The following is a 20,243-nucleotide window of genomic DNA, read 5'->3' as shown; positions in this document are numbered from 1 at the left end:
TGGGTTCTGTCCTACTTTTTTCCCCCCAGTGAATTAGTGTCAACTCATGAATCCATCGGTCCATACATAAAGATGAGCACAAAGTGATTCTCCGGATATGAAAGATAGTTCTGAGAGAAAGACGGTCTTTATTCTCTAAAGATAATTTGGGTGTTGAAAAAAAACACTGTCCATTGGGAGTACATTCAATTGTCTGTGTATCATCGCCAACCTTTCTTTTTTTTAGTCAATGTGCCAATTTTCGCTTTATAAGGTACAGTTCAGGTTTCGGGTTTCTGACCGTATAGAATTTTCCCATGTGCTCGTTGCACTCCAATACCTTATAAAATGACATACTTTATGTAAACCCCCTCCCCCAGCCACCAAGAGAGTTTCAGATAAAGCCTCCAAATATTTCAAATACACAGTACACTCCGGCCCACGGACAAGCCACGGCCCTGATGTTGCTATAGAAACGACCCGCTGGGAAGGGAGGGGCGGGGTTGTCTTACGCGACTTTCAATTGGTCAAACTGGTCTGCCATTTAGACAAAGCGCTCATTCTTATTTGGCGCTATGAGTGTCGCTCTAAAATAGTACGCGGTGATTGGGTGGCATTGACTCCAGCAGCCCCGCCTCGTTGAATAAGATCACGCCGTACAAGTGGAATAAACCAAGCGGAGGTTCATAATGTAATGAATGCCGGAATTGTCTTCCTGTCGGTGAGGTTTTCTGGTCATTTAACGACTTTTGTGCCTCTTTATTGCATTTGGAGTTATTCAGAGGTGGTGCAAACGATTGTCCGCGAAATGTAGCAAGTTTTTTTTTTTCTGCCAATCTTTCCCTGACTCACGATGGAGGAACCTGCGACGAGGCAAGTGGTAAACTTTAAGCGCGACTAAATTAACAGTTGGGTTTGATACTGGCCAGATACAAGGGCAGCTATCATAGTTGGCAAAATTAATAGGCTGATAGTTGTCATAATTCAGGGCCATCTCACACTACGATACCCCAGTAATGTCACTTTGATTATGAAGAATTGATGGCACAACACAAATGTTCCCATTAGAGAGCTGGAGATGTCCCTGTCAGACCCTGCATCGGATGACGAGATGTCTACAACGTTGCCCAAAGAGGGGGGCAGCCACAGCGGGAGCATCCGAAAGGTGAGACGCATAAAAAGAGTTAATATAATACTCTAACGCACACACGCTTAATGCCTGTACGATCCAAATGTTCAAGTTTTTACACCAATAGCCAAATATACCACATGTTTTGCCCTGTTTATATCAAGGGTGAGTGAGTGCCCCTACACCATCTGGATGGTGAGCAGAGGTGGGAGTATGGCTAGCAGCCTAATCCACACAGGCACTCTGGGGATTACTTTACGTGCATTTACGTGCAACAAACACCTTAACTGGGTAAGAGGGAATGAGAAAGATAAAGAGATAACATGGAAAGAAAAGTGGGGTGGAATAAGTTGACAATGACACAGATCGGAGGAGTGAGGGGAATAAGTAAAGGGAGTGTCCATAATGCTTACAGTATGTCCATTCCATTATGTTACAGTACATTAGTTTACCCTAAATGTACATGACGTGGGGATATATTTTAATGATAAATCATGTGATGATTTGGGTGAATCGGAATTTATCATTAGTCGGCTGCAAGGCAGGTGTTTTGGTTTTCACCACAGCAATGCCTTCTGAACCAAGATTTGAGAAACATTTGAATGATTAGTCAGATATGGCTCTACTACTACATATTAGACATTTTCTATTAAAATATATTACAATTTTAGGGCGATGACCTAATGATTGCTCTCCTTTAACCAGCCTTGGTTATGACCATCTTTAGCATCAGTTAGACCTTCTCTCCTTAACCATGCAAGCTTTCTTTAAAACCTCAGAAGGCTGACAAGCTTTTAGCAGTCATACGTAATGTTTTATGGCAGTTCTCTCTGCCAATAAATTGGCTTTGCCAGAACTTTATTACTATTCAATTTCTTCTCCCTGCTTTCTTGAAAATCCTTGTAAATGATGTATCTTGAAAATCTATTGTTTATTCAGTCAAGTTTCATAATTAAGAGTTAAACCTGTTGATTGTCCTATTGAGGCTTTCTCCTAAGAACATATTTTGCTTAGGGGGGGGGGGCACTTTTCCCATGTTGTAAACGTAACAATGATGCAGCATTGGTAAAAGTCAGCAAACAGCAAATGAGCTGAATTATTATTCAGAACTCATTTTTGACTGACGCAGTATTCCAAGTCTAGTTATGTTGCATTTTGAATTCAATGCAATAATACATGTCTCTCTCTCTCTCTCTCTCTCTCTCTCTCTCTCTCTCTCTCTCTCTCTCTCTCTCTCTCTCTCTCTCTGTCTGTCTGTCTCTCCATCCCTTTCTCCCCTTCTCTCTCTCTGGCCCTCTTTCTCTTCCTTTCTCTGTTCATTTCACTCTCTTTATCAAATCTCTGTCTCCCTGTGTTGCACTCATTGTATCTCTCTTTCTTTCTGTTTCTTTGTATGCATGTTTTTCTCTTTCCTCCTCCCTCCTTCCCCTCCCTCTCCAGGGATGTGATCCCTTTGCCCAGACTCAGCGCAGTAAGCTGCAGCACCGGCGAGCTCGCATCAACCAGCAGATCAACAAGGAAATGCGCATGAGGGCTGGAGCAGAGAACCTCTTCAGGTGAGCTGCCTTAACTGGGCCGGAAGACTGCTGTCCATTTGTGGGGAATTTATAACATAGAAATGACATGCAGAAGGACATTTATTTTACTGTTTTTGGCATGACAGGGATGTGGTTTGGTATGAGACACTTATGCATCAATAATACACTGGGATGAAAGAATGAGAAAACAGCAAATATGGGTTGTCTGTGTGGTTGCCGGGGTAGTAGATCTTGTTTTGTTTGTTTTTTTGTTTTTGTTTTTTGTTTTTTTGCACAGAATGGCTAGGTGTGCTGTATATATTCACAGTGTGCACTTGAAATACCTGTTTGACCAATAAATTGGCTTTGCCAGAACTGTTAAGAGTAGACTGATCTAAGCTTTAAAATGTCCTTAACTGCTTGGTGTAGTATTTATTTAGGGCTTCCAGTTGAAAAGACTGAATTGTTTTCTGTAAGGGAAGTAAGCCACTGGATAAGAACTACAGAATGTCCTCATAGAGGCTATCACCACAGAGGCACAGCCATTTCATTTCTACGCTTCAAAAATAGCTATCTCTCAGGCTAATTTGATCTCATTTATTCTTAAAGATATTTCGACTGGTGAAAAACAAATCTTCCAGTGAAGTGAAATAACTTCTCATTCCTCATGCAGTTTTACTGTTTTTAAGATTTTTCAAGTTACCTTGAAATGAATTGGATCACTCCACTAGTGGCAGGATTTTGTCACTTGATTCAAAACATGAAAATATTTGAAACTCATGGATTTTTTTTTTTTTTTGCATTTGAGAGAAGAAATTGTTTCCACTGTAGGCCTGTAGTCATCAGCCATGTCTAACTATCTGATCTAGCTGGGCCCCTTAGTCTCAGTCATTATGATGTAAAAGTCAAAAGTCATCAGGAGCAGGATTTGACTATATAAAATGCAACTTGACTGACTGACTGACTTGTCAGCTCTCCTCCTCTGAGACATACAGTAAATGATCATTTACTCATGTTCATGCTGTCCTCTGTGTAAATTAATCTGCGATAAGCTGCTGTTCATGTCAGCCTTGTTGTGCATGTGTTGGTGTCCTGCTTTGTGGCTCTATGGTCCCAAAGGCTCAGTTAGACCAGCCCCCGCAAGCCCTGTGGTGGGAAAAGGTCAGGGATCACTCCCATCTGAACACACACACAAACCAGCACCACCCAGTTTTATGGCTCTGTTTGTGTTCCACTGCATGTATATGCGTGTGTCTGCTTGGATTGTGCATCATGTGATCACCTGTCTCTATGTTTACATGAACACCTGCTTTTTTTGTCTGTTAATGTTGTGTGTATGCTTATTAATGTTTTCTGTACGACTCCCGTAACACTTACAATATGCAGTGATCTGACCACTGCATGCATTGACAGTGAGTATACCAACATGGATAACAGACGAATTGGTCAAGAAATGGGGGAATAAAAAAAAAAACGAAATGGTGGCAGGACATCAAAGTGTTCACTCGAAGAGCATTAGTGTCAAATTTATCCCCTCTTGCCTCCCAGCTTCTCTCTCTGTCTGTTTTTCTGTCTGTCTGTCTGTCTCTCTCTCTCGCTCTCTCTCTCTCTCTCTTTCGTTCTCCCTCCTCTACTCTTACCAAGGCCACATCATTAATTATCCACTCATTCGGTTGGTTGGCAAGATAATAAGAATGTAGTGAATGGTGTGCCATGTGCTACAGGCTCTCTCATCCAAAGCGTCTCTTACAGCTGGGAGTCCATACATTTCTTGGATGTGTGGCCTGAGTGTTTTTGAAAACCTGCTTGCTTTGGGGTTCCTTAGTGAAATTTGAATGGTGCCTTGGGCTTTAGAAGGGAACACGTTGCTTTTGAACGTGTGTGTGTGTGTGTGTGTGTGTGTGTGTGTGTGTGTGTGTGTGTGTGTGTGTGTGTGTGTGTGTGTGTGTGTGTGTGTGTGTGTGTGTGTGTGTGTGTGTGTGTGTGTGTGTGTTTGCTTGTATCAGTAGCCTTGCGGGACACAGTGTGGTCTCGCCAACTTCAATGTTTTAGTTTTGTGTGAATCATGGAAGCTCACAGTACCTGCCTCTCTACCCCTCCCTCCCCTCCCCTTTCTATTTCTCTCTCATAAAGTTCCACATTAAATAAAAATGGGATGGAGTGGCGAAGATGTGGGTCACTTAATTAAAGCTGAAGCTACTTTCTGCCTCTGTAGTGTTGCTGTGTCAGGCTCTAATAAGATCAACAAAGAAAACAACGGCGCCTTTAATTAAAAGACAACTCACCCTGCCATTCCTCTCCCTCCCTGAACTTGTTTCACCACAACTAATTAAGTTTTTAGAAGTGCTTAGCTAGGGAGAAAAAAATTATATCTTGTCGGGCTAATTATTAAATTAGTAGGGATTTTTACGGCCTTTTGTCATCAACTGTTTATTTCACTAGATACAAGCTTTTTTCTTTAAGAATGATGACTCAGACCAAGGACACACACACACACACACACACACACACACACACACACACACACACAAACAACCATCCCTCCCCTTTCAATTGGGGTTACCGTAACAAAGAGGACCCCTACACAGATGCCCTCTAATCACAAGGCTTTGTGTCCTGTTCCCATGCAGAGATTCCCAACGGAGCCACGGGAAGCACATCCCCCAGTTATTTGTTTGGTATTATCGGCCATTTTTTCATTTCTGTCTGGTCAACTGGAATAGTACACACACGCACACACACTACCAAACACACAAAAGACACATACAACCATACACATGCTCATACAGACACAGAGACCATCTCTCAATTTCTACCCTCTGTCTCTCAGTCTGTCTGTCTGACTCACACACACACACACACACACAAGATGGGGGTCTGAGGCAGAGGGGCTTAAGACGCTAATGAGAGATGAAATGGGGGAGGATTGTAGTTCATTAGAACTTGTGATAGGCTGATGAAAACGTTGTTTTATGTGCTGGAATGTGCTGCAGTGGTTATCTGAGGAAATTCAGAGGAGAAAGATCACTAACTAGCTGTGATCCTGGGCTTGTGACTGACATAATGACTTTGGTTTAAAAATAAAGTTTCAAATGGCAAGGCTTTATTTTCCAGTTTTCCCATCTTTAACCAAGTCCATGCGTACAGTTTGCAAGACTTCAATTCCCCTCACTTGCTGCAGTGCGTTGCAGAATGTGCGTGCATTTGGGTGTGAGTGAAGGGGATATTTGGCAGTCCATTTAAAGCGGACTAATCAGATTGCCCTTGGCTTGACCCTAGAAGTGTGTGTGCGTGTGTGTTGTGTTTTTATGTACATTTGAGAGAGGGGGGGAGTGACCGAGAGATGAAGATGAAGAGGATAGGTGGTCTAACGGGGCTGAACAAGGAAGGGGCTGAAAGGTGACCCCTGGGTTTGTTATGAATCATGCGTTGCAAGTTATGCTTCTACAGTTGTTCTAGTAATCATAGAATGTTTCAGTCCTTTAACGCCCAATTTCATTTCATTTTCTTGACAAATTGTAAGTAAATTCAGATGTTGCTGCTGGAAGCAGATATGTAGTAAAGTAATGTTATTGCTTAGGGCTTCAAGACAAGTAATGTGATCACAGTACCTAGCAAAATATATAGAGTTATCATAAGCCATATTTGTGCAATTTTAATATTGAAAGTAAGTCCCATCTGCTTCTACAATACTAGTTCAGGCTGTTTTTTTGTGTTAAGTTGTAAGGGCTGGTGCCTGTATTCATCCTTTGTGTGTGTGTGTGTATGTGTTCTTTGAGAGACTCGTCATCGGTGTTAATTCTCTGAAAAAGAACGAGGCTTTTTCATCTACCCACTTCAAAGGCAAGGTCTGCGATTGATCTCCAGGATTTGTTGTAACCAGATCTGATTGTATATCAGGGCTGCACGATGTATCATTTCAGCATCGTCATCACAATGTGTGCATGCACAATTGTCACATCGCAGGGCGTGTGGTGTGAGTTAAGGCAAATTAACTCAAAACACCTCATGCGACAACTAAGTGCTGCTTGATGCAAAGGAAAACTCGCAGAGTTCTCATTTTCCGTGACTAATCGAAACGAGAAGTCTGTCTGATGTAACATACTTTCCTCCGATTTAAGGATTCTTGGATACACCGTTTGTTGCTAGTGAGTGACATGCAGGCTCTACATGCACAGCGAGCCACCAATCAGTCATTCTTGATCAGTTTATAAACAACCAAAGCAGGCCCACTAGTCGTCAACCACCACCTGTAAATGAGAGAGGAATAGGAGAAAAACACAGAAAAGGAAGATTCGGTTGCAAAAAGAAAAGCAACATTAGTTGTACGGATTAGTTTTTTTTTTCTTTTTTTTTTCCGTCTCTCGTTCATTCGTTTTTATTTTGGTGAAGTGCAGACCACATCTAGTGAATTTTGGACCGTGTATTTTGGAGCGTTTATTCCCAACCCATATCAGGATGCATGTTTGTCCACTGTTGCTCCTTCTGTGCCTGCTGTGTGCCGGGCGTGCACACAAGTTTTCACCTCTCACAGTAGGATGGCCACATACTTACACCCTACTCTTAAATAAAGATCAAAATTTCTACAATTCAGCTTTATTATTATTATTATTATTATTTTATTTTCTATGCGGATGCACTCCCCTACAAACTCACCCCAATCGTTCTAGAATGATTAATTTTTTTTCCAAATAGAGCTATTTTGTCATCTGGTGAAAATTGTGGTATTTGTTCATACCATAATATATCCATCCATCCATTATCCAAGCTGCTTATCCTACTTAGGGTCGCAGGGATGCTGGGGCCTATCCCAGCAGTCATAGGTTCCAGCATCCCCACATATATCATTATATACATACATACATACACACACACACACACACACACACACACACACATATATATATATATCATATGATATATTCTCCCCATCCTACTTAGGGTCGCAGGGATGCTGGGGCTTATCCCAGCAGTCATAGGTTCCAGCATCCCCACATATATCATTATATACATACATACATACACACACACACACACACACACATATATCATAATATCATATGATATATTCTCCCCATATTTACAGTATGATATGTTCTCCCCGTGTCTGCGTGGGTTTCCTCCAGGTGCTCCGGTTTCCTCCCACAGTCCAAAGACATGTAGGTCAGGTGAATCGGCTGTACTAAATTGTCCCTAGGTGTGTGTGTGTGTGTGTGTGTGTGGACCCTGTGATAGCCTGGCGGCCTGTACAGGGTGTCTCCCCGCCTGCTGCCCAGTGACTGTTGGGATAGGCTCCAGCATCCCCGTGACCCTGAGAGCAGGATAAGCGGTTTGGATAATAGATGGATGGATATATCAGTATATCATAATATAGATCACAAAAAAAAAATCTCAGTGTGAGGTTTTTCCAGTATCATGCAGCCCTATTGTGTATGCTATATGGCATATGTTGTTTGTCTCATACATGCAAACACATGGTGCTAATGTGCTACTCTCATCAGGCCACAAGATTCCTCATGTTAAGGTGCCAATAAATCTTCATGATTGTGCAACGGTGGGGATTACCCATGCCACTTTTCCAAGTGTGTCAGTGTATCAGTTACCATGGCAATCCACTGATGCCTCAGTTCCAGGAACACAGTGTGTTAGCCCCCTTTCAAAACACACCCACACCCACACATACACACACACAACCCTCCCCCCATTGCAATGTGAGTTAGCTTTACTCACCGAAAAGCCCCTCCCTTTTGTTTTGAAGTGGAGCACAGAACAGAACAAGGGTTGGAGTGATGGAGGAGAGGATGGAAAACTGCATGAATTAATGACATAGAGTAGGACAGAGAGGCCATGAGCAAGAGGTTGTTGCGTTTCTTTTCGGTAACCAAAACCCACTTTGAAATTCACTCATGACATGAGTAAGACTTAACACTTCCGTTAGTGAATCATAATTCAACCTTCTTGCCAACATGGTGCATGTCTTCCATGGTACATGTATTGAGCTGTTTGCCAATGAAGTGAGAGAAAATGCAAAAGAACTGTACCCCTAACAAGTACTGTTTTTAAATAGTCTTAACAGCCTTTCCTTATTCCTTTATCTCAACAAGCAGGGTTAAATTAAAGACTCAAGCTTTACTACAGTAATACTAAATCATGAAGGGTTTGTTTTACCTTCTGAAATTGTTTGGTAGGACCCTTAAAAAGATAGTGACATGAAATAAGAGGGCAGAAAATGGAACATGGGGCAAGTGCCTGTACTATATAAGACAATATATACTGCTCAAAAAAATAAAGGGAACACCTAAAAACACAATATAGACCTCGATGAATTAAATATTTCAGCTAAAAATCTTTATTTATTAGACAGAGGAATGTGTTTAGAGCAAAATAACCTAAGAATGATCAATGGAAATCAAAATCATTAGCCCATTAACGTCTGGATTCAGAATCATACTCAAAATCAAAGTGGAAAATGAGAACATAGGCTGATCCAACTTCTGTGGAAATTCTTCAAGACGATTCAAAATGAGGCTCAGTAGTGTGTGTGGCCTCCACATGCCTGTATGCACTCCCTACAACGTCTGGGCATGCTCCTGATGAGACGACGGATGGTCTCCTGAGGGATCTCCTCCCAGACCTGGATCAGGGCATCGGTCAACTCCTGGACAGTCTGTGGTGCGACATCGCGTTGGCGGATGGTACGAGACATGATGTCCCAGAGGTGCTCGATTGGATTCAGGTCCCGGGAACGTGCAGGCCAGTCCATAGCATCAATGCCCTCGACATACAGGAACTGCTGACACACTCTGGCCACATGAGGACGAGCATTGTCATGCATGAGCAGGAACCCAGGGCCCACTGCACCAGCATATGGTCTGACAATGGGTCTGAGGATCTCATCCCGGTACCTAATGGCAGTCATGATACCTCTGGCTAGCATGTAGAGGTCTGTGCGGCCCTCCGAGGATATGCCTCCCAGACCATCACTGACCCACCACCAAACCGGTCATGCTGGAGGATGTTGCAGGCAGCAGAACGTTCTCCACAGCGTCTCCAGACTCTCTCACGTCTGTCACGTGTTCAGTGTGAACCTGCTCTCATCTGTGAAGAGCACAGGGCGCCAATGGCGAATCTGCCAACCAAGATGTTCTCTGGCAAAGGTCAATCGGGCTGCACGGTGTTGGGCTGTGAGCACAGGCCCCAATTGTGGACGTCGGGCCCTCATACCATCCTCATGCATTCTGTTTCTCACTGTTTGAGCAGAAACCTGCACATTAGTGGCCTGTTGAAGGTCGTTTTGTAGGGCTCCTGCAGTGCTCCTCCTGTTCCTCCTTGCACAAAGGACCAGATAGCGGTCCTGCTGCGGGGTTGTTGTCCTCCTGCGGCCCCCTCCACGTCTCCTGGTGTACTGGCCTGTCTCCTGGTACCTCCTCCATGCTCTGGACACTGTGCTGGGAGACACATCAAAGCTTCTTGCCACAGCACGCATTGATGTGCCATCCTGGATGAGCTGCACTACCTGAGCAACTTCTGTAGGTTGCAGATACCGCCTCATGCCACCTCTAGTGGTGAGGGCACTAGCAAAATGAAAAACTAACCAAAGATCGGCCAGAAAAGATGAGGACAGGCAAATGGTCTGTGGCCACCACCTGCAAATCCATTCCTTTTATAGGGGTTGTCTTGCAAATTGTCTAATTTCCACCAGGTGGAAATTAGACAATTTACCAACAGGTGAAATTGATTCACAAATCAGTGTTGCTTCCTAACTGGACAGGTTGATATCTCAAAAGTGTGATTGACTTGGAGCTACATTGCATTGCTTATGTGTTCCCTTTATTTTTTTGAGCAGTGTAGATGGGCCTTGTCTTTGTGACTATGATGGACTATGCAGATATAGCTTTACAGTATATGTGACATAAAAACGTGTGTGTGTGTGTGTGTGTGTGTGTGTGTGTGTGTGTGTGTGTGTGTGTGTGTGTATCTAAACTTAGCACAAAAAGTAAGGAAATTTGTGTTTGGTAGATTATTTCTTTGTTGTAACAATGCTTCTTGGCAACAAATCTTATATCAGGCACCTGATTGTCAGCACCTGGGGTACCAGAAGCTCAAAACAAGAGTCAGTAGCAACAGCAAAATAAGCTGTTTGGCATTGCCAGAGAAGATTTGGCAAATTTTTCATGGGCGCAACCCACATACTCTGCTGCTCATCTCACAAATGCGTGTTCCTTACAAATGTGGCACCATTTAAAAGGTAAATAAACAGGCTTTCCAACAGTATAAGATGTATTGCCAAGAAGCATTGTTACAACAAAGAAATAATCTACCAAACACAAATTTCCTTACTTTTTGTGCTAAGTGTGTGTGTGTGTGTGTGTGTGTGTGTGTGTGTGTGTGTGTGTGTGTGTGTGTGTGTGTGTGTGTGTGTGTGTGTGTGTGTATATATATAGAATGGGTAATATCTAACACATTGCATTGACCTGTGATTACAGCAGCGATTATTAATCAGATGGATGTTGTGTTTGGTTCGTAGGGCCACCACTAACAACAAGGTGAAGGAGACCGTGGCTCTGGAGCTCAGCTTTGTCAACTCCAACTTGCAGCTGCTCAAAGAAGAGCTGGAAGAGCTCAACAGCAACATGGAGGTCTACCAAACTGAGAGGTGGGCGGCTACCACGTACGTGCGCACGCACACACACACACACACACACACACACACACACACACACACACACACACACACACACACACACGTGTGCAACTGTACCTCATTACTATTTGTTCTTGGCATTCCAGGCGGGCCAGCCTCAACCTCATTAGACTAACAAGAACTATAATTAGAGAAAATGAGCAACCATTGCATGCTCACACTCTCCTTCCTGTGTGTACGTGTGTGCGTGCATGTGTGTAGGAGGATTCATGTTTCCATCTATGTGTGTTCTAGTCTTGCACATCTACAGAGTTTTTTCCCCTTTCCAGGCCTTTGTCACAGGAGGGACAAATCCCCTGATTAGAGTGATTTTAATAACCTCATGGAGTAAGTGCATGTTTGTGTGTGTCGTTGAGGGAAGGAAGGCCTTAAGGGTTAATACTTGGCTTTGGATTTGCTTATTAGGGGGATGAAGGGCTGTTCACTATGCCTGCTGTGTTTGGGGACTGACATATGGCAGAGCAGACTTGACTCTAGATATATGCCTGGACTGCTTCCTGCATATCCTAAACATCCCTACTATATCCTCAAGTCACGTACTGCAACTCTGTTTGTGATTGTGTGTGCTTAATGATTATTTCTATTTTTTTTGTCAGTGAGACAGTTAATGTTCCCATGATCCCGCTCGGCTTGAAAGAAACCAAAGAGGTTGATTTCACTCTTTCTATCCAGGTGATGAAATCCTCTCCTTCTCCAACTCATCCCCCTTTTGTCTCTCCATGTCTTGTGTGCAGACCAGAATAAAACCATTTTCCAATACCTTTTAGATATTCAAAAATACGCTAAACGTGTTACTCTGTTTCCATCTTATTTTGCAAGCATTTATCTCTCCTTTTCTTCACTAGGGGCAAGGGTATAGCCATCTTACATCAGCATCTGTCCCTGTGTAATTTCAACTAATTTCACTGTAGCTTTTTTATGGCAGTTGCTTTCACCATATTTTCACTGAAAATTTCAAACCAATATATTCCTTATCCAATGGACTCATGCATGGAATTTGGTTAAAAAAAGAAGCAAAACTAAATTAAGTTTACTGTCAGTGACATTTCCTTTCTTTTCATCAAAACCTTCATAGATCCACCATTTCAAAGGAAACATTAGAAGACTACTTTAGATTAGAGGGAAAAAAGGCTCCCCTTCTGTACTGTAGAACAAGATGGGACTTGTTAAAGCCAACACTACTTGAATGGTGTCATTGTATCAACCTCTGTCTCCCCTCTCTAGGATTTCATCTGTGAGCACTATGGAGAAGACTGCTCTCTCTATGACAAAGAAATTAAAGAGCTGATCGAGCTCAGGCAGGTAAGAGTAAAAAAAAAAAAACACACCCACTGACTTCCATGTAGATTATTATCTAGAGAAAAAGGCTATGCCCTCTTGAGGTGTATTTGGAACTGCAGGGGAGATTGTGCAAAATTATTTGATGGCGTTTCAGTGATCGAAAAACCTGTTCCTACTTGAGGTTTGTCATAGTAGGTTTTCACAGTGTGAGTTTTAAATAAACTTTAGCAAATTTCTCATCATACGGTGACAGCTCGGACATTATTAACACAATCACCAGTGTCACATCTTTTACTATAAATCTATGGTTATGTATGTCCTATTAATTGTGAATCTCGTCTTTTTGGTCTTTCACGGTTATTTGTATGTGTAGTTGGAATTGTGATTACAATGAGTTGTTGTTGTCTTGGCCAGGCCATGCGCACCCCCAGTCGCGACCAGGCTGGTCTGGAGCTGCTGATGGAGTACTACAACCAGCTCTACTACCTGGACCAGCGCTTCTTCCCTCCAAACAGGAACCTTGGGGTGCACTTTCACTGGTCAGTCATACACAGCGTTTTCACCACTAGATGATTTATGAATGGTTCAATTTGTGTTCAGTTCTATACAAACAACAGTTTGGTATGAATATACACTGAGGTGACAAGTAGGACTCTGGATTTCTGTATTCACTCCTATTCATTTGTGAACAACTTTAATTTTATGATGCATGGGAATGGATTTGCTAATTCATGGGGGTGGATGCTATTTACGTGTACTCATGCAAATAAAGCAACCCTGTGACTGATAGGTGAGATGATCACAAATCACAAAAACAAAATGTGAATGTAAGTTAAACTGAAGAGTGATTTCTTGGGTTTGCAAACACACATATTATAGTAATTGTTTCCATACTCTTGCCTTTCTGCCAGGTATGACTCTTTGACCGGTGTTCCATCGTGCCAGCGTGCCTTGGCCTTTGAGAAGGGCAGTGTGTTATTTAACATAGGTGCCCTGTACACACAGATAGGGGCTCGGCAGGACCGTTCTGCCACCGCTGGCATAGATCGGGCCATAGACGCCTTCCAGAGAGCCGCAGGTACTGAAATAACACACTGAATACACAATAAACACGCCACTGTCTTTTTACAACTGTATTTTACCACAAACTGTGTGTTGGCATGGTGAGAGCAGCAGTATGTTGTTTTTTTATTTTTTATTTGACTGGGTCACAAGGTTGAGGCACTATTTACTCAACAGTGCTCTTGTTTTACACATTTCCAGCATGTTTAATGTTGTATTGCCTGAAAGGTAATACAACAGTGTGTGCCTATGTTTTGTACATGTTTACTTATATGTGCTTGTTTGTGCACATGTTTTGTGTTGGTGTGTCGCAAGGCGCATTTAATTACCTGAAAGAAAACTTTTCCAATGCCCCAAGCCTGGATATGAGTGGGCCTTCACTCTGCATGTTGGTGCGGTTGATGGTCGCTCAGGTGCAGGAATGTGTGTTTGAGCGTGTAATACTCTCTACGCAAGACACACACTTCACTTCACAACTCCGCTTGGCACAGGAGGCGGCTCGGGTGAGTACAGTTAAATTGAGTCCGTGTTAATGTCATGTTATCACTACACGTTTTGTATAGTTTTTAATTCTGTGTGTTGGTGTATGTTCTGTAGGTGTCAGATGTGTACTCATTGGTACAGCAGACTATGTCCCAGCCCCTGGTGAAGGACTATGTGCCATTTTCCTGGGCCTCCATGGTTCAGGTGAAATCTGAACACTTCCGTGCCCTCTCTCATTACTATGCTGCTGTTGCACTCTGTGACCACGCACGTGAGTACCACCACTACAGTCTGCTCCGTACTGCTCTGCTTAGAAACACAGACAAGTAGTAAACACTGCGTCAGCTGTGTTTTGTGTTGATAATAACAAAAAGCCCATCATGTCTAAAGTAAACTTTTTTTTTGTCCATAGTAATGTCGAACTGACCGTATACTTGCTGATGACCTGTAGTACTTTATTTGCTGTACATGCATGGTCAGTGTAGCTGTGTTTCTCTGGGTTATTGGTATTTTCATTGGCCGTGACATAAAGAAGACTGTTTACACTTGCATGATAATAGCAGAGAAGGGGGCTGTAATCAACTGTCATCTATGCATGTAGTAGCGGACACTTCTCCTCCTTTAATTGGTCACCTCGTAAAAGAAAATTTAGTCCCTGGCAAGTTCTCCACAGTTTTAGAAACTGCTCCATTCTGACAACACAAGTGGTCAGTCTTCCTTTTACCATTTTTCTCTCAATGCATTAAAGATCATACTTTTATATTGTGCAACAGATAGTCACTGGATTGTTAAAAATACCCAGTACATTTATGATTGTGTGAACTGTCAACCAAAGAAAAAGAACCAAACTTCATCTCTGAGGTTTTTATGTCAGATTGTTACCAGTACCCTCCGAGCCTGACGTCTTTACTGAAGAAATGATAGCTCTTGTTTGAGAATTGTGTAGTCTGTATGTGTTAAACATGTACGTGCTTGTGTTGTTGCATGTATCGTTGCATTAATATTTTGGTTTTTTTTTCTTCCAGAGTCTTCTGAGGAGGTAGAGGAGGGGGATGAGGAAGCAGACAAAGTATTTTTCCAGTTCCACGTCAGTGCTCCTGCAGGGTCTCCTATCTGTCAGCTTCTGCGAGACCCAGAAGAAAGACGAAAGCTGGGTTAGCATGCATATACATATATGTACACATGGAGATGGAAAAAGCCTCGTAGATGTGCAAGACTAAGACACACAAAGATGGAAAAATGAATCCTTCCACAAATCACAAATGTTTACACATACACACAAATTTGTGTACTACAATGTCTTGATGTACATTGGTGTTATTATTTGTGCTTTGTTTCATCGGATACATGTCATACTAAGGAAAGAGTTTTCCTCGGGTCTTTTTATAATAGCTTGTGGCTCAATTTCCATCTTCGTTTCAGCCCTACTCGGTTTACTTCTAAAGCATCCAAACAGAGATATTTAAGGTGGCTAGAGGAAGAGTAGTCCCTTTTAATTTTTCTGCTACATCTCTGTGTGTGTGCTTGTGCATTTGCATGTGTGTATAGGTAAAGCTCACTTGAGACGTGCCGTGATCAGACATGAGGAGGCCATGCGTATCCACAGTCTGTGTAAGATCTTGAGGAAAATGGACATCCTACAGGATGTGCTTTCTCTCATGCACAAACGCTCTTTAGACAAGTACTCTGAGCTGGACAGAGAGGACGACTTTGATGAGACTGCCGAGGCTCCAGAGATACAGTGTAAGTTTATTTCTTTTTTTTTATAGCTCACATAATCAACAGCGACAATGAGGCTGCAGAGAATATCAGCAGTAAATAATTGACCATTTGCTAAATTTCTTTAATGTCAGAGGAAATATTGCTGTTTGCAGACTGGTCGATCACTGTGTCAATCTTTATTTTCCAAACAGTCAATTTTGTGTTTCTTATTTACAGCTCTAACCCATCAGAAACCAGACGTCACGCCTCCCAACTTCGCTAAGGTTCAAGTTACTGACATCTTCCAAAGGCTGGTGAGAGATGCAACACTTTCTTTTACATTTGCTAAACTGTGTGAAAGTAAGAAGACCTCCCATAGCGTCAGTCTTAACTCCACAGTTAGAAAAATTTTGGATATGAAGAAGCATAACTATCTGGCCTCATTGCTTAAGCCTATCTTGAAGACATGAGTCATAATTGCAGTTAGTTTGCAGTTACTATGAACAGGTGTTTATTCCAATAAGGCTCTCAGAACAAAAAGAAAATGACTTCCAACTACCCACTGCTACAAATAATTGTGTAGGAAAACACTTGCTACATTGTTGAGCATTATGGTGATGGTGATGATGATGATGAAGGCAGCACATTTGCTGTATTACAGGGTCCTCTGTCAGTGTTCTGTGCGCGGGCACGCTGGGGCCCCGTGCGTGTGATCTGTCTGCAGAGAAGAGAGGGTGGTCTGGGTCTTACACTGAGAGGAGATTCCCCTGTCCTAGTGGCAGGAGTGGTGCCTGGTGGCTGTGCTGCGGTGAGATGCCACTTTACTTCAATTTTTTTTTACACACACACGTATGTGTGCACATGCACAACTGTACTTCTGTCTTTGTGCGGACTCCTCATTGTCTACATTCATTTCCTAGCCCTTAACCCTAACCTTAACCATCAGAACTACCCCCTTTACCCTAACCTTAACCTAATCCTAATTCTAACCTTAACCCTAAACCCAAATCCTAACCCTAAAATAGACCCTTAAAGTAATGAAGATCAGGCAAAATATCCTCACTTTGCAAAGATGTACTCACTCTAATGGTTAAGAATCTTCTTGATATTGTGTGTGGGTGTTTAGGAGGCAGGACTGAGGGAGGGAGACTACATAGTGGCAGTTGATGGACAGGATTGTAAGTGGGCCAAGCATGGGGAGGTGGTCCACATGCTCAAGAGCTGCAGCGACAGAGGAGTGGAGCTCAGCGTTGTCACGCTCCACTCACACGATACCCAGGTAAAAGTGTGTGTTGTATGTTCAGGCAGTTTATGTTTTCACATATTCTGCTTTGTGCATGTCCACCCATTAACTGTAAGTGGGCTTTTTGGGTTGTGTTTGGTTCTTAACAGGTGGACAGGAGGTCAGTCATGCATTCCCACAGCAGTGAGAAGGAGAACACTCGTCAGCGTCTGCTGGGTGGAGCCAAGGGCCAGAGTTCTGCATCCCTCCTCAACTGGAACAGGAAAAAGAAGAGGGAAGGGGGCGGGGTCTCTAAGAGACTAGGAAGCACTTTCAGCTTGTCATTCGGAAGCCTGCGAGACACTGAGGCGATGTACTAAGATGCTACCATGCAGAGGAACCACTCAGGGAATCACAGCTATGGAACTGGATGTCCACATGTTCGCCCAAGACTTTTATGTTCCACACCAAACCGCAGATTGCTTCAAATCTGGCAAAATGGAGTTGTTTTACAAGATAGAAGAATAAGGGAAATATGTCTCAAAGCCAAGACAGTCCTGGGTAAAGGAATTTTAATTTGATTAATAGTCATAGGATTTTCTTGCCTAATTAAGTAGTCCATTTAATTGACGAATTGCTTTTCCTGCATAATTATTGTATGATTGAATCCATAATGAACACGTGGCATGTAAAAGGCTAACACATGGTTTTGAATTATATCTTGTTGTCGAAGATATGCTTGTGCTTTCTTCAGGAAATCTACCTAAAGGCAAAGTTAATACAACATACAGCCCCCAGATTACAGCACTTTTAATTTCTAGGAAAGTTGTTCAGAATATGCAGAATTTAGAAGTAAGGAGAGAATCACTGCAAGCTGCTCCACTAGAATATATAGAAACCATGTCAATGTGGCAGGATATGGAAACTGCTGAGAAAACCAAGTATAATCTGACAATGATTTGGCTGTTTTTTGTTTGTTTGTTTGTTGTTTTTTTTTTGCATCTTGCATAAAATCCCTCAGAGGCTTCTGTGGTTGCGCTGTGATTTAACAGTCCCCTGTTTTTGCCCAAGACCCCTCTGTAGCTTATCATGGATTTGGATTAGTTTGTTTCTCTATTGTCACAGTAGTCTGTACTTGACTGAGAAATAGACACAAAGCTCCCTCCTCATATATGTTTTCTTTGTTTTGGTCATCTTTTTAGAAGGGTAAGATTGCCCAAAAAGCACTTCACTTGTTTGATATATTAAGTGATTAAATAGTAGGACTCTAAAAATTCAGCCCTCATAATGTTTCTTTTTTTTTCTTAAGGAATTATGGTAGAAAGACCCTTTGGGAAAGTATGAACTTTGTGTGCTGAATAGGGCTCTATCTGACAACTATTTTCATTATCTATTAAAATACTGATAATTTTTCAATTAATCGTTTAGTCTATGAAATGTCAAAAATAATGGCAGGTGCCCATCACGAGTTCATGGAGCCCAAAATGGGGTCTTACAACTGTTTACTTAGTCTGACCAGCAGCTAAAAAAAACCCTAAAGTATTCATTTTATTATGATATGAATCAGAATTTTTACTTCTTATGTGTCTAAACCAATTAATCAGTTACCACAATTATAACTGACCAATGTTCTGTCAACTGACTAATCAGTTAATTGACTAATTTTTTCAGTGCTGCTGATGAATGAGCTAAGTTTTAGACATTCTTGTGTCTGCCATGTCTCTGGTAGTTTCTAAGAAAAGAGTTATTTGTGAAATTGCTGAATTATTTGTAATGCAAAGTCCTTGTTTCACTTGTATAGAAATGGACAGCAAATTTAAATTTCAAATGTATTAGCATATTTTTCAGCTGACCAGTAATATACTGGTCAGCTTACTGGTATCGGCCAATAGCTGCTGGACAGATATCAAAATGTTCTCCAGTATATTAGATATGATGACGTGATATGACGACGCACTAATTATGTGCCGATGGCAGTGAAAGGCGTTGATGGTCAGACAGGTCACACTACAGCCCACAAAGAAGTGTAGGCCCTTTTGATAGTTCCAAAAATTAGTTTTCACTCGAGGCAACAGTGTGGTAGTCAGCATTTTACAGGGAAGCTTTCAAGTTTCAAGCTGTTGTAGATCAAATGCAGAAGCAACGAATCGAAAATGTTATGCCGAAATAATTTCTCCATTTAACTTGAAGTAATTTGTGCTTACCTCCTTCAGTGAATGCAGACATTTGGAAACAGTGTAGTGTTTAGAAATAAATCAAGACAGGTACTAATAAAGCAGCGTGTTTTAGGCATCTGCGTCTGCACCAAGCATCACAGGTACAATATGATAAAGGCAAGGCTCAGTGTTTTCGATTTTTATTTTTCAAAGCCATCCAGCATGCCAAATTTCGCCAAAAGAGGACACTGTTACATAACCTCACATGAACAGGGACAACTTTTGGATCCGTGGAAACATAAAATCCCGGTGAAAATCAGTTTAAACCGATCTGCTCCTTTTAAAAAAATCTGGGTATTTTTTGGTGAAAATCCATAAAAACTGAAAATGCTGAGCCTTGGATAAAGGTTACCGCCACTAGTGGAAACAGGTAGTATTGCAGTGAAGCAAAAAATATCAGTATCACTATCGATATTGGCCAAAATGACCATGGAAATAATCGGATATCAGCAAAACTCTATTGTGCTGATATTGTGTATTGATATTGCGAATCCTTATTTTTCAGTATTGCATTTTACCCTTTTAATTCCTTAAAATATACTGTATATTAAGGAAACTTTTAGCAGATTGTTTGCCAAGATGTCAGAAGAAAGGCCTCAATCCCATGAGTTATTGTGGGATTTTTTTTTTTTGAAGAATTGGGTTGCTTGGAGAATCTGTGGTAACGAATGAAATTGGGTTTGAATGAAACCTTAATGTGATGTTATAGTCTTTATTAAGACAATGTTACATTTATTTGCTGTATTTTGCATTTTGGTTGGTCCATTGTGTTATTGTTTGTTTCAAATGTGGATGAGGTCGTAATCCTGCCACTGTATGTCACTATTTGTCCATAGTGGAAACCCTCAGTAAGACTGTTGGCTAAAGGCAGACATGTTTTCCACCTCACATAGTTATTGATTTTAAGTGTCTTTGAAAGATTTTGATTCAACTAGAATTTTAGCACAAC

General features: G+C 41.8%; 1 protein-coding gene across 1 annotated transcript; it reads left to right on the top strand.

Annotated features, from left to right (window-relative positions):
• The first annotated feature begins 832 nt into the window (after positions 1-832).
• Positions 833-17,458, top strand: rhpn1 (rhophilin, Rho GTPase binding protein 1). Its single transcript, XM_056277799.1, has 16 exons — positions 833-856; positions 1,052-1,144; positions 2,549-2,664; positions 11,153-11,281; positions 11,926-12,001; positions 12,554-12,631; positions 13,025-13,149; positions 13,522-13,688; positions 13,988-14,175; positions 14,270-14,426; positions 15,181-15,309; positions 15,704-15,898; positions 16,094-16,170; positions 16,518-16,664; positions 16,983-17,135; positions 17,249-17,458. The coding sequence occupies exons 1-16, from the start codon at positions 833-835 to the stop codon at positions 17,456-17,458; spliced, it is 2,064 nt and encodes a 687-aa protein (XP_056133774.1).
• The last annotated feature ends 2,785 nt before the right edge of the window (positions 17,459-20,243 follow it).

The sequence above is a fragment of the Lampris incognitus genome, chromosome 3, assembly GCF_029633865.1.
Source record: "Lampris incognitus isolate fLamInc1 chromosome 3, fLamInc1.hap2, whole genome shotgun sequence".
NCBI lineage: Eukaryota > Metazoa > Chordata > Actinopteri > Lampriformes > Lampridae > Lampris > Lampris incognitus.
Note: the sequence above shows the minus strand (reverse complement) of the source record. Positions and strands in the feature narration are given on the sequence as shown.

What these genes read in the sequence shown, in the direction of transcription:
- rhpn1 (XM_056277799.1), top strand. Translation starts at nt 833, where the DNA reads ATGGAGGAACCTGCGACGAGGCAA. An exon ending in ACAGCGGGAGCATCCGAAAG is followed by an intron (nt 1,145 to 2,548) that starts GTGAGACGCATA and finishes CTCCCTCTCCAG; the next exon opens with GGATGTGATCCCTTTGCCCA. An exon ending in AGAAGAAAGACGAAAGCTGG is followed by an intron (nt 15,310 to 15,703) that starts GTTAGCATGCAT and finishes ATGTGTGTATAG; the next exon opens with GTAAAGCTCACTTGAGACGT.